The 13,293-nt window shown below is 41.0% G+C and overlaps 2 protein-coding genes across 2 annotated transcripts in view; one reads left to right on the forward strand and one right to left on the reverse strand.

Moving 5' to 3' along the window:
- Positions 1 to 3,352: 3,352 nt before the first annotated feature.
- On the forward strand, positions 3,353 to 8,669 carry LOC146469558 (uncharacterized). Its single transcript, XM_085123204.1, has 4 exons — positions 3,353 to 3,507; positions 4,528 to 5,118; positions 5,584 to 5,790; positions 6,368 to 8,669. The coding sequence occupies exons 2-4, from the start codon at positions 4,543 to 4,545 to the stop codon at positions 6,764 to 6,766; spliced, it is 1,182 nt and encodes a 393-aa protein (XP_084979330.1). The 5' UTR covers positions 3,353 to 3,507; positions 4,528 to 4,542; the 3' UTR covers positions 6,767 to 8,669.
- A 28-nt stretch (positions 8,670 to 8,697) lies between these two features.
- The window catches only part of LOC146469559 (beta-mannosidase-like), a 31,226-nt gene continuing 26,630 nt past the window's right edge, over positions 8,698 to 13,293 (reverse strand). Inside the window, exons 17-22 of the mRNA XM_085123198.1 lie at positions 13,016 to 13,076; positions 11,757 to 11,858; positions 10,739 to 10,840; positions 9,909 to 10,091; positions 9,188 to 9,334; positions 8,698 to 8,842 (exon numbers count right to left, since the gene is read on the reverse strand). Coding sequence (XP_084979324.1) covers positions 8,756 to 8,842; positions 9,188 to 9,334; positions 9,909 to 10,091; positions 10,739 to 10,840; positions 11,757 to 11,858; positions 13,016 to 13,076 — 682 coding nt within the window. The 3' untranslated portion in view covers positions 8,698 to 8,755. The remainder of the gene's footprint in view (positions 8,843 to 9,187; positions 9,335 to 9,908; positions 10,092 to 10,738; positions 10,841 to 11,756; positions 11,859 to 13,015; positions 13,077 to 13,293) is intronic.

Genomic DNA, 13,293 nt, shown 5'->3' on the forward strand with positions numbered 1-13,293 from the left:
ATCTGAATCATGATAGGCGGAAATGTCGGTTTTCGAAACGCGGCATAATAAATGCTTCGAGATGAGCCAGAAATCCAGTCTACATTTGATTTTCCCGGAGCTATTTCTCCACGTAAACTGTGTATCATGTGGATGTTGTTCTCGCCAGGGATCGACTAGGTCATAGTTGCAACGGAGTTCGTCGATCGAATGTATTACACTTTTTTTGAATTGAATGTCTTTACCTCCAAATTTATCGGAAGCGGACAGTGGGCAGTTAAAATCTCCACCAATAAGAATTTTGTCAGTTTGCTGGCCACGAATAGAATCGGTTATCTTCTGAAAAAAAGAAATTTGCTGGTTTTGGTCGTTTGGGGCATAAATATTAACGAGGCACAATTCGTCTTCGTTGACGGTGGTGTTTACAATAATAAATCTGCCGTTTTTATCCGCAGTAACATTCGTCACCTCTTTACTGAGTGAGGAACTGAAAAGAATCATAACACCTCTACTGTGTTTTGAGCCGTGCGCAAAGAAAATGTCGCCTCCCCATTCTGCTCGCCAAAAATTTTCCAAGCTAGCATCGCTGTACGTCTCTTGCAGAAAAATTACATCAAATTTTCTAATATGAAGCCACCGGAAAAGTTTTCTTCTTTTGATAGATTTGTTGAGGCCTCTTGCATTAAGAGAAACAGCATTTAAGGTCATATACACACTAGATTTGTGAATTTCTTTCTAACGCAATTCATGAACCACAGCTTGCAACGTTCGATAGCGTTTAGCCTTGCGATGTAAATGTTTTGTGTAAATGTTTTGTGCAGATGTGGTATTCTGCCAACTGTAGAAGGTTACCTGAATGAATGAACGAACGAACGAACGAACGAACGAACGAACGAACGAACGAACGGATGGACGGACGGACGCACGGACGAACGGACGGATGGATGGATGGATGGATGGATGGATGGATGGATGGATGGATGGATGGATGAAAAAACGAATGAATGAACGAACGAACGAACGAACGAACGATAAATGAATACGCGCATTTTCTACAAAACTGGTTGTTCATGAGGTGATTACAATAAAATTTAAAGAGATTAGTCTTTGCTCGGCAGTTTCTTTGCAGACTGCAATATCTACTCAAGAAAATTAAGGCATGAGTCTCTAATTACTTAGCCAAAAAAGCAAGGGGGTGGTCAATCTTCTGAACATTTAGCCGTAACGTCGTAAGGCTTTGGCAACATAATATGCTTACAAATGTCAACATATTGACGTACACAACTTATGCACCTGTTGCGGCCGAGACATTTATGAAAACATTTGAGCAAAAATGGCACCACTTTTTATTGCCTCCTGAAGGCTGCCGGTAGCTTAAAAACTTTGTCACTGTTAGGCACTACATTTCTGTGCTCGGGCTTTTTTAATATTTTTTTTTTCATTTTGAAAATAAACGGCATTTTTTACTAGTTCCCAGTCCCTCCAAAGTAAAATGAGCCGTTTATTTTCAAAATTGAGGAAATTTTTAAAAAGGCCCGGGCACAGAAATGAAGTGCCTAACAGTGGTAAAGTTTTAAAACTACAGGTAGCCCCTAGGAGGCAATAAAAAGTGGTGCCATTTTTGCTGAAACGTTTTCTTGAATTTTGTATCCGTAAGAAGGCACGTGACCTAATTTGCATAAGTTGTGTACGCTTACGCTTATTTAATTTTTCGTGTCTCCTGTGCGGCGCATATTCGAAGGCGGCGCTTATTTGAGGGCGGCGCTTATTAAAAGGCTCATACCACAAAGCCAAAACATTTTGATTGTACAAGCAAACGCTGACAATCTCCTTACTGCAACAGTTACAGGGAAGAGAAAGAGGGAGGTTGGGCTTCTCTTACCGGCAAAGTTTACATCCTTCACGCAAGAACTGAAGAACGCGAACATTTTGAAGAGAGAACTAAATGAAAGAGCATCAAGATATACTCACTTCGAACTGAAAACATCACTATTGATGAAAATAAATTCCCATTGTTGGCTTAGAACCGCATTGCAGCGATTACAGTGTATTTTTATCATCTTATGGAAATACTCAAATAATCGCCGCACCGGTGCTGCGGCGCTTATTCGAGGGCGGCGCTTATTAACCATTCCGCTCCATGTGCGGCGCTTAATCGAGGGCGGCGCTTGTTCGGGGGCGGCGCTTATTCGAGTAAATACGGTAATGTAAGGCTCAATTGGGAAATGCATGGGTTCGCCTCGGGACTTTAACTTTTACTGCAGTGTTAATACTATTACTAATAGTTAGTTAATACTAATACTACAGTGTTAATACTAGGGACATCGCAATTTACCGAAATGACGACCTAGAGTCTTCCGAAAATGAAAAAGCGTAACCAAGCCCACGGTACTCTGAAACATACTAGCCAGCGAATAGTCATGCGCAGCGGGGAATAAAAAAAGGGTGATTTCTTGACCTGGTTCAATCTCGTTACGAGGGCTCTGGGAACGAGATTGGACCTGCTTCAGAAGGGATAAATTCTTGGTTTTCACATGACGTCATAAAAAACTGAAATTCATAACTAAACACAATTTTGGGTTTTTATCTTCATCACATATAAGAAAATCTAAATTTCCATCGGCTGCTTGTTTTCAGCGGGATAGCATTCTTTGTTTTGAAAATAGAGCAGTTTGAATTTTAGATTTTTGCGCAGTGCGTGACAGAAGGATTGCTGCTCTAAACATGTCACATACATGAAAACATCGATCCGTCTCGTGTTTTTTTTAGGTCTGATAAGCTAACATGTAATAGAAGCGTTAATGTCAATGTGTGAAAGTTCAGCAGAGAGAAGAAAGGCTTTGAAATAGCCAAGGTAAACTCCAGATGTTTTTGCTGGTTTCCGGCCGCCATGTTGGTGCCCATCAGACGGGGCACCAACATGGCGTCCCATACTAAACTCTGTAATTTTCCGTGGTACATTTTCTCGAATAACTTGATTAGGAGATATCGCACAGCCCTGTGGCTTTCGCACGTTGTTTATGTATCACTCTTCTACAACATATCAATTTCTTGACTTAATCTATTGAATGGTTGAATCCCTTGCGTGACGATGTGTGAGGTGAAAACCACCTATTCGGAATTTGAATCGAAGAATTGTTAGTTTTACATGATTACATAAATAAAAAAATATAGAATAGTTCCAGACAAGAGGCTCCTTCCCAAAGGAAAAACTTTTAAGTTCAACGATAATACACGTTGAAAAAATGTCCCTTTTTACTTATGTTATGGGAGTGTACAAGCTATTGGGAAAAAATTCAAGGAACAGTCCCCAATAAAGAGCGGTCGAGCCGTATGAGGCTATTGTAACGGGCTGGGATACTGGGAACGAAAGTTTTTGCATAAACTGAGTCACGCAAGCTTTTCAAAGATGTGGGATCAGCGGCGGATCGAAACTCTTCGATAACAACGGTGGTGCGCTTCCGAAAATTAACAGCCCGTTCGATAAGGAATCGTTTGCTCTTCAGATATCGCGAGAGCAAATCAAAGGTATGTTTACTCGTGTTTTTGTGGAAGAAGTATGAGCGGTTAAGATGTAAACTGTGGAAACAACTCTGATTGCCTCTTCTAAGAATAGCTGAACAAAGCGCTCTAGATCTCTTGGAGTAAATGGTATTGTGCGAGACGGACAATCTTGTGTGAGATCGAGGCTTGCAGTACAGTTATTTACCCCTGCAAAATAAATAAAGGCTTGGGGAAGACCCCGGCTTCGCGCAAAACGTCGAGACTACGAGGCTCGCCGTGAAATAGCCCTTTTCACGGTTGATTTTTCTCATTTGCATTACAATGTTATCCCACGTGGATGCGAGGCAATTTCGGGCTAAAACTACAAAATAGCCCGAAATTGCCTCACATACATGCTATATTTCATTGTAATTCAAATGAGCAGAGTTGACCGTGAAAAGGGCTATTGAGTAATATTTTTGGCAGACAGTTTTTAGCACCCCTTGATCTGTGTCTGCGCCCGTATTACAGAGGAGTCCCCAATTAGAGAAAGATCTTTACGTTTGTATTATTTTTTGCGCTCACTAGCTCGATCAGAAACCAAGGGAAGAATAGAACGAAATATAACTACATATATTAATGTATATATTGAGCTTTTAAAATAAAATACATGAAATGCGGTCATGGTTCATGATTCTGCATTTAAATTCACATACAACCAAATAACTGTGAAGCGTGACGTTACTAGCTCAGTCAGTGCAGCCTACAAAAACAAACTGATGGCCGATCAAGAGACATCTAAGAGTAGACTAGATTGCAACGGCCCGTCGTGGCCATTCTCCGCTTAGTATAAAAGCACTGAATTTTATTTCAGATTTTCTTTTCGTTTTTTTTTTTTTATTTTCATCACTGATACCCTTTTATCTTTGTTATGCGTATTCCAAACCTTGTAACACAATCGTGACGTACTGAATACCAAGAGTCATGTCTCTAATTGTGACCTTGGTTTACCTGTGGCACAAACGAACGACAAAATCATACCTGCATAACCAGACTTTTATTTAGTTCGACAGATTGAATATGGCAGTTTGCCTTCTGAGACGCCGCACATCAATCTCGGGACCTCCTACGTTCTGCTTCCATGTGAGCCGAAAACAACCCTTCGTAGGTACCATTTGCTTATTTTCAACAAAAGCAAGCACCAAACCAGCCATCTTTCAGAGGATACCCAGGGAGGAACTAGTGCCTAAAATCAAGTCAAGACTTAAAGACAGACCATATATGGTAGGCTCAACTGGCCAAGGTTTCCCAGAGTTCCTTGGAGAGCCCACAGAGTCATTCCCACATGGGGTGTTTGTTAACAATCCTCACCAGGCCTCTCTCGCTGAGCTGACTGCAAAATGTATGGAATACGTAGAAAAAAATCTCACAGACAATCCTGCCATATTATTCCGCAATCTCCCAGCCCAAACTCCGCAGGATTTTTCCATCATTGCTCAAGCAATCCCCTGGAAAAGTTTGACATATGAAGGTGGCACATCGTTGCGCACAGAAATTGACGGGAATGCAGGAACGTACACCGCGAACAATGACCCTGATGAGATCACTATAGACCCACACAACGAAATGTCTTACTCACAAATTTACCCATCCAAGGTAAGGAACGCAGGGGAGAATCCCCCCCCCCCCCCCCTGACGGGAGGGGAAAGAAGTGAGGTACAAAATTACAATTTCATCTGATTATAACTTCGCCTGTCCAATCCTTAAAGGTCACTTTCTCATCTTAAGCCATTTTTTAAATATTAACAATTATTCCACGAGCGCGCGTTGGATATGAGATGATAGATAGCCAACGGAGCGCGTAGCGCCGAGTTGGCTATAATTATCTCATATCCAACAAGCGCAAGTGGAATAATTGTTTTATTAAAAACAATCAAGAAATATTGTTAGGTCTTACTGATTTCGCTGTGAGAGAAGAACCAGCAGACAATTTAATGGCCGCCATTTCTTGGCCATGGCTCATATACCATGCCCGCTCAGCCAATCAAATCCCTCGAATTGCATTATACACTGATCCAGTTTTTAATAATGTTTATTATTCCCACCCTCCTGCCCCATCAGATTTTCTTTTTCTGCGTCAAAGAGCCTGCTGACGGCTGCGGCGGTGAAACACCTCTGGTTAAAAATAGCGAACTTCTCTCCGCACTGGATCCCGACATTGTGCAGAGATTTGAAGAAAAACAAGTGCGATACGCGAGATATTTACCTGATAAGTCCAATGGAGAGTACATGAACTGGCAACACGTGTATCAAACGGATTATGGAGAGGTAAGTGACATAAATAAACTCGAAGCTCTTTTCATAGCTTTTGTACTTCCTTCATGTGGTATGCTTCCCACTCTTGAGTCCCAGACGCCAATGTGTCATCATAATCAGATGAAACTCACCACGAAAATCCAAATTTAAGTGTCACCCCTCCCCCAAATTCAATCCTTCCTCCGAATTAAGTTCCCTTAATATTAGCCTCCCACCCCCCCCCCCCCCCAAAAAAAAATAAAATTGGCAGACGCTAAAATCCCTCAGATAGTAAGACCAACGGATCATAGCTTAGTGTTTTATAGTATTCACCAAGAATGAATAAGATGGCTGGATTATCTGACTCTGTAGAAGAAATTTCCGTGCTACTATTAAAAAAAAAAAAAACGTTTTGGGGCCATACTTTGCATTCAAGCTATGATGCTATACAACTTGGGTCAAAATTTTGGATCTCTGTTTGAAATTCTTAGGCCTCAACAGCAATTAAGGAGCTATTCATTGTGATGTACAAGATGGTTCGAACTTTGTAACAAAGGAAAAAGAAATTAGATTACACCGGACTGACATTATAAGTGCATTTCTCTTATAGGTTGTAAATAAGAAAGCCAAGGAACAAGGCTATACCCTCACGTGGGACGATAATGGAGATTTGCACGTTTGGCAAAATAGAGCGGCCTGCATACATCACCCAGTTACAGGAAAGAAGACATGGTTTAACCAGATAGCAACACTTCATGGTTCCTGGAACAGATTACTGCCAGGGAACGCTGATGTCCCGGATCACAAATTACCTTCTTGCACATATTACGGAGATGGAAGCCCAATTGAGCCCGCAGTTTTACAACACCTTCTGGCAAGCGGCTGGTCATGCGCAGTGGGGTTCAAGTGGAGGAAGGGTGATTTGTTGGTCTTAGATAACCTGGCTGCTCAGCATGGGAGAATTGGATTTAAAGGCGAGAGACAGTTGTTAGTTTACATGACTGCATAATGTGAATGAACAATTGTTCAAGGCGGGAGGCTCCTATTCTAATGAAGAACTAGTTTGTCAACATTGTATGTGTGTAATGCATGAGAGGCTCAGATTTAAGTGTAAGCGAGGAACACAGTGGATAAGCGTTCATATTGTGTGGCGTGTACGTGTTATAAAGGGAGAATTAGTCTCACTGAGACAGTGAAGCGATAATGATAAGCTGTCCGGCCGTGCTATTGTTGTGTCAGTAAGGGGAGGGTATAAGGGAAGGCACCATTGTACCCATCGGGGAAGGGGGAGGAGATCGACGTTCTCCACTGAAGCTTGCTTTGGGAGGTAGCGCCGTCCCAGTTCAAGTAGCTATCACCTTAATGCAAGGACCATGGAGACAAAGTTGTTGCATGGCCCCCATTCCAAACGAAATTCTAGTCACGCAAGATTTTAACAGATGGCGGACGAATATTCATTTTTCCAGCCTCATCAAAAATTTGGTTATGTCAACCGTACAGATATATATGACAAAGTTGAAATTCCATTGCCTCGCACCAACTTTCTGAAAAACAGCTTTAGCTATAGTGGTACCGTACTTCGAAACAGCCTAGCTTCAGATATGCGGGCATAGCAGCAAGCAGAATCAGAAAATGATTTCTGCCATCAGCTATAATCTTGCACCCTCTTTCAGTGACTAATTTATTGTATTCTTACAAACAGCATTCATGTAATACAGTTCCTTCAATGTAGTTTTTATTCTTAGAGTAACTTCTTACATAAAGGACATTTAGGATAGATTTTGTTGATTTTATTCTGTACTGATTACAGTCAACTCCCTTTATGGACCACATGTTTGTGTCCTTAATAGCGAGAGTCCGTAGTAGCGGGAATTTATTTCAGTCAAACGTCTGTAATCTATTTTTGCCGGGGACTTAGCTCCTGTCCGTATTATCGGGGTGTCCGTTATAGCGAGGTGTTCGCATGACAGGAGTTCACCGTAAATTTACCGTGTTGAAATAAAGTTATTCAACCTAATTCAATGCAGCCCCCTCCCCCCCCCCCCCCCCCTCGCTCTACTTCCTGAAACGTCTGACAGCGTTTTGCAGTTGTTAGCATTCGACGAAGACAAATTCTATGACGCTGTATTTTATTTGAGTGCTAAGTTTTTTGTTGTTGTCCCGCCCAGAAGAGCGATCTGCTAACAACCTGGTTGCCAGGGTCCCTCCTCTTGCCGTCCGCTGGAGCGGGACGCAAACGACACACACATTAGTAGCAAAATAAACCTGTTTCTGAAAGCATTGAAAAACGATTAATATTAGTAAGCCGGGTACAAACCATTGTATTTTTTGAAAAAAGCTGTTATAAAATCGGGGTACATAGACGACAAATGGCTGTTTGTAAAGTTAGAAAAGCAGTGCTTATAGTGTCATACACTTTAAATTGAGAAAATATTCATAGTTCATAATTCATAGAACACAGTTCATTTAGTGAATTCATGTGTTCTTTCCGGGGGGGAGGGGGGGGGGGCTACTTGGGTTCAGTTTTGCTGGGTATGTGCCGCTGGCCTCTCGGAGCCCCTGGCCCATTATAGTCTATTTTGTGGCCAGTTATAGACCCCATGTTAGTCACTTTTTGGGAAAATGTAATTTTCGCGATCCCAACTAAGTCACTTTCTATTTATGCATCTACTTTCAAGAACGAAATGTAATGCGAGGTGATTGTTACATTTAATAAACAACAACTTTCTGAACTTTTTAACCGAGACCATTTTGAATCCCTACTTAATAGAATTTTCTTACCTCAAAAATCCGAAAATGTGCGACCCCATTCTAGTAACTCTATTGAAAACGAAACCCCATTCTAGTAAATCCAGTCATGAAAATGCGACCCCATCCAGCGGCACATCCCCATTAGCCTCTTATAAGGAAGTACCCCCAACCCCCCCCCCCCCCACCCCCCATTCACGTTCGTCGAGATCGGTTCCTCATTTGGTGGCACTCGGTTAAAGAGGCCAGTTTACATGTATAAATCATAAAGAGACATAATATAGAGACTTTTCTCCAAATCGCCTTCTGTCGTGTCCTGCCAACTGTAGAAGGTAACCTGAAATACAGAATAACACGACACAATTCAGAGAAAGATAAAAGTCCTGATAATGCATTGCCCGATCAGTATATATATTTTTTAATCCGTTTGTTGTCCATTTGTGAGCCCTATTAGTGCAAGCTCCCCAATGTATTCCATGTATTTCAGCAAAGAAACGTACTCAAGTATTTTCTGCAGTTTTGGCAAAATACAGCAAAATTGCCACAATACCACCTCATTAAGGGGGTTATCTCTCTCAGAGAGACGTTTAATCGAGAACGTTGCGAGTTGTTCATTGTTTGAAACTTTAATCGACGAATCGACGTCAAACTTGACACGAAGTATATAAACATAATTACATACCACCTTGGTCGGTTCGGTTAGTAGAAACCCATTCTCCGAGAAACGGCCGCGGACATCTTTGGCGACTAACCACACAAAGCAAGCAGGAGACTGGGCCTGAATAGACACGCTGAACTCTGTTTTGGACAACTGGGAAACTTTTAAAACCTGAAAAATGGACCACATCGTCATATTCATTGGTGCTCAAACAAAATCGACGTACGGACACAAGAGGGGCCTGTTCTGACGATCTCACCGTCAGCTGTATAAATCACAATGTAGTAAATAACAAACCAACATTATTATTCAACACTGCCCAAATATTGTCATGGTGCACTCAATATTCGTCGTCCGCTGTCAATAGATATCCTGCGATATACGTAATTTCGTGTGTCGGGGAAAAAAATTGCAAAATATAGATCGTCTCCAGCTTTTCTGCAATAAAAGTGTGCTTCGTTATCAATGTGTTGAATAATAAAACAATTATCCTGCTCAATCTTGCGGAATATCCTCTGATTTTAGTCAATTCGGCCTACGGCCTCGTCGGCTAAGTATCAGGCGATATATACATCTGAAGAAATCCTATTTTTTTAAATTCCAGTCATGCTCAAAGGATTGGAAACTTGTATGTTATTGATATTTTCTATGGTGATGAAAATCTGAAGTAGATTTATTTCGTAGGACGCAAGTCTTGTAAATTAAAATTAAAAAATTAAAGAGAAATGTTTCCGAGAGCTTTGACCTGTAACTGAGGCTCTTTTAAGCCGACGGCTTCTGAAAGGTTGGCTGGGAAGAATACATTCGTCGGTCCCAGGTCCTTCCCGGTGCTCTGGTCCACAGGAGTCATGGTGAAGACACAGTGTCGAGTACTTTCACATCCCGTTGTTTTTACAAGAGCCTGTAAGTCTTCTGCGTAAATGAGTTTCTATGATAAAACGGGGATATGAAAGTCGGGTTGATTGTTATTGAAAAGAAATTATTCACACAACGTAACTGCATGATTGAAAAAGATTCCCATCACAAATGGAAAACAAGAAACAAACAAAAAACACAAAACAAAAGAAAAATAAAGAAAAGAAAAAAGGAAGAAGAAAGACAATGTATAAATCCGTAAAAGAACTTGCTAAACTTTACTACGCCTTTCAATAACATACAGACCCTGAACTTCAACCTCAACCAACGTTTTTGTTTTCTTAGAGGTAATTGACAGCAGTGAAAAGCGTAACAGTTGCTTGAATCTTGAACTTCGGAGTCCGCATGTTATTGAAAGATAGCCTCCCACGCAGACGTTCTTAGGGGTTCGTCACGCGCTCCTGTGGGGCAGGAACGCGTGACGAACCCCTAAAAACGTCTGCGTGGGAGGCTAATTGAAAGACGGAGTAAGCTTGATCTTCTCACCCAGGCGACTTTCGCGTTCGCTCACTGAAGTGTTTCGCCGGCTCAAGCTATCGTGGTTGCATTCCGGGATTTTACGGTTTGTAAGTTGCTTTTGGTCACATTTTAATGACAAATGTCAATCAAAGAAATGTACCCCAAAATGTTAATTCAGCATACGTGCCACTTGTTACTTACTGATGATTGACGATCAATGTTGAATGTGACGCTCTTGCTGTACAGCGGATTGAAAGAAGACCAACCCCAGCCCTTTAGAGAGACTGCACCTTCTGTAATGGGCTGAAAACGAACAAACAGAAAAATAGGTCAAGTAGAGCGGCTTTCATTTAACTTTTGACCAGTTCTCGTCCTGCGTGCGTCTGTTATGACTGGCGAAAGTGAACCTTTCGATGAGTTTATATGTGAAAGCGGACTAGGCCTGTTACAGATCTCGGGTTTTGCTGGAAATTATCACACACGAACAATTTATCCCGGTTACCGGGCGGAAGAGCTCTTACAAATGCAGGTAGTAGAGGATTCTATGGTTTGTTTCTGTGATCGCTGAGATCAGAATAACTGCTATTAATTGTCGATCGAAGAAAAGTTACAAAATGTTTCAAGCTTACAGCACCGAGGTACACTAGAAGACGTTCCTGGTTGGCCAAATACTTGTTCCCTAAATTTCAATACATTCTTTCTGCTGGAACCATTTTGCGCTCGATAACTTCAAATAAAAAGAACCGGGATGAAACTCATTTCAGTGAACCGAGCTAGCCAGCCGGACTCATGTGACCACCCCTCTTAGGGGCCGATTGCACGAACCGGGCTGGGCCGGTTCTTATGCATAAATCGCAACCTTGATTTTTGTTTTGTTTAACAGACATGCCGAGATCTCGGCAAACCGGGCCAGCCTGTAATCACGCCTCTTAGGGTTCCGTATTTAAAATGCAGTGGTCAATTCAGCAAAACGTTTACACTTGTAGGTAACTGTCAGGGCCCTTTACACGCGCTTGCAGAAAACGAGTTAAATTTAATATTATTAGCTTTCTTAAACGATGATTGTTAAATTAGTTTTTGAACTTTTGTTAAGTTCTTACTTGTATTTGCTTGTAAAAGAAAAGGACCTAACTTGTAAATTACAAGTGTAAAAGTTTTATTAAATTAGCTTGAGGTTAACGCTTGGTCAGAAAAGACAAAGCAAATCACATGCAGGTACCTTCACTAGATCAGACACCACAAAGAGCTTGAACTTGCCCCCATCCACGTAGGCTGAAGCGATAACAGGTGCGTAGAAATCCTTCACAAAATAATGAAGCATCTAAAGAAATAATACAAAAACTCTCCGTATTGGTAAACGTAAAGAATACCATGGATGCTTGACGGCGTCAATGGACATCAACTGCCAATGGCTGATTATGATTGTTGCTTGAAGACACGGGCTTTTTCAAAAAGGATATACCAGATATGACCTTTTGGCGGTCATCATTCGACTGATAATATGAGTTATTCAGGAGTACATGTATATAGCACTTTTTGTTATACGAATACACTCTTTTTTTGATAAGAACGTCTAATTTTGCGGCTAAGGCTGAACGTTCTTATTATTTTTGGCAAATTTTGAGCCTGAAAAGTTCTTAAGATGTTCTTAAGCTATCTGTTATAGTATAGTATATAGTAAATCTATGCGGACGTGACCAAGACACCTATTATTTGGGGTAATTGGACAATATAGACTGAATTTTTACCTGTATTATGTTATCCGTATTTATACCGTTCATTTGAAAAACATTTGAGAAAGTGACGCGAGTTTTACCATCCAATCACAGAGTGTTGTGAAGCAAAGCCAAAATGAACAGGAAAACATTTTCTACACTCAATTAAAGCTACATGGCATCCAAAATGAAAAACAGGAAAACATTCTCTACACTCAATTAAAACTACATGGCATCCAAAATGGACTTACACTTTGTTAATTTATTATGATGTTATTGCCGTTATCAGCACTGGTAATAATAATTAATAATAATTAATATTTGTATGGCGCAAATTAGCATGTGTATATGATCAAATGCGCCTAACAAATTGTATATGTAAAAAATAGAAAATAATTAATTAAAAATAGTTATTTACAATTCTTACAGTCCTTACATCGTATTGTAAGCAACTCTAAATAAAAATGTCTTCAATTTGGACTTAAAACGTGTAAGATTATCCTCGTCCCTTATTGCGCTCGGCAGTTTATTCCACAGTGATGGTGCAGCAGCAGTAAAAGCCCTGTCACCGAGTATCTTCTTCGTTTTCGTGGATGGTGGTACTAACAAAAGTTCAGAATTTGAGCAAAGACCATACGTGGAAAAATTCCTAACATTAACGAGATTACAAATGTAATCAGGTGCTTGGCCATGTATGGCTTTGGTAATGATTGTAAGAAATGGCACCCTGATTCAGTTATACGTATAATTTCACGAGATATACCTTCCATCGGCCTCCATATTCCAGTGAGGACCACGTGGGCGCCTGCCAAATGCTATTCAACCTAAACGCAGTTCAACAAGACGAAAGACACAATCAGCTCTGACACGGAACGGCCGAGATGTACGACTAATTTAGTATTCATTAGTTAGGTTTTTAAGCTGGGCTGGCCTTGATTTTAAGAGGTAGCCTGAGCATCAGGGTTTTCAGAGGGGGGAGGACTAGGGCTGCCCCCTCCCCCCTCTCCTTACGAAGGCCTGATACTCAAGTTATTTAAAAGA

Source organism: Pavona decussata, unplaced genomic scaffold (assembly GCF_977016875.1).
Source record: "Pavona decussata unplaced genomic scaffold, jaPavDecu1.1 SCAFFOLD_122, whole genome shotgun sequence".
Classification (NCBI taxonomy): domain Eukaryota; kingdom Metazoa; phylum Cnidaria; class Anthozoa; order Scleractinia; family Agariciidae; genus Pavona; species Pavona decussata.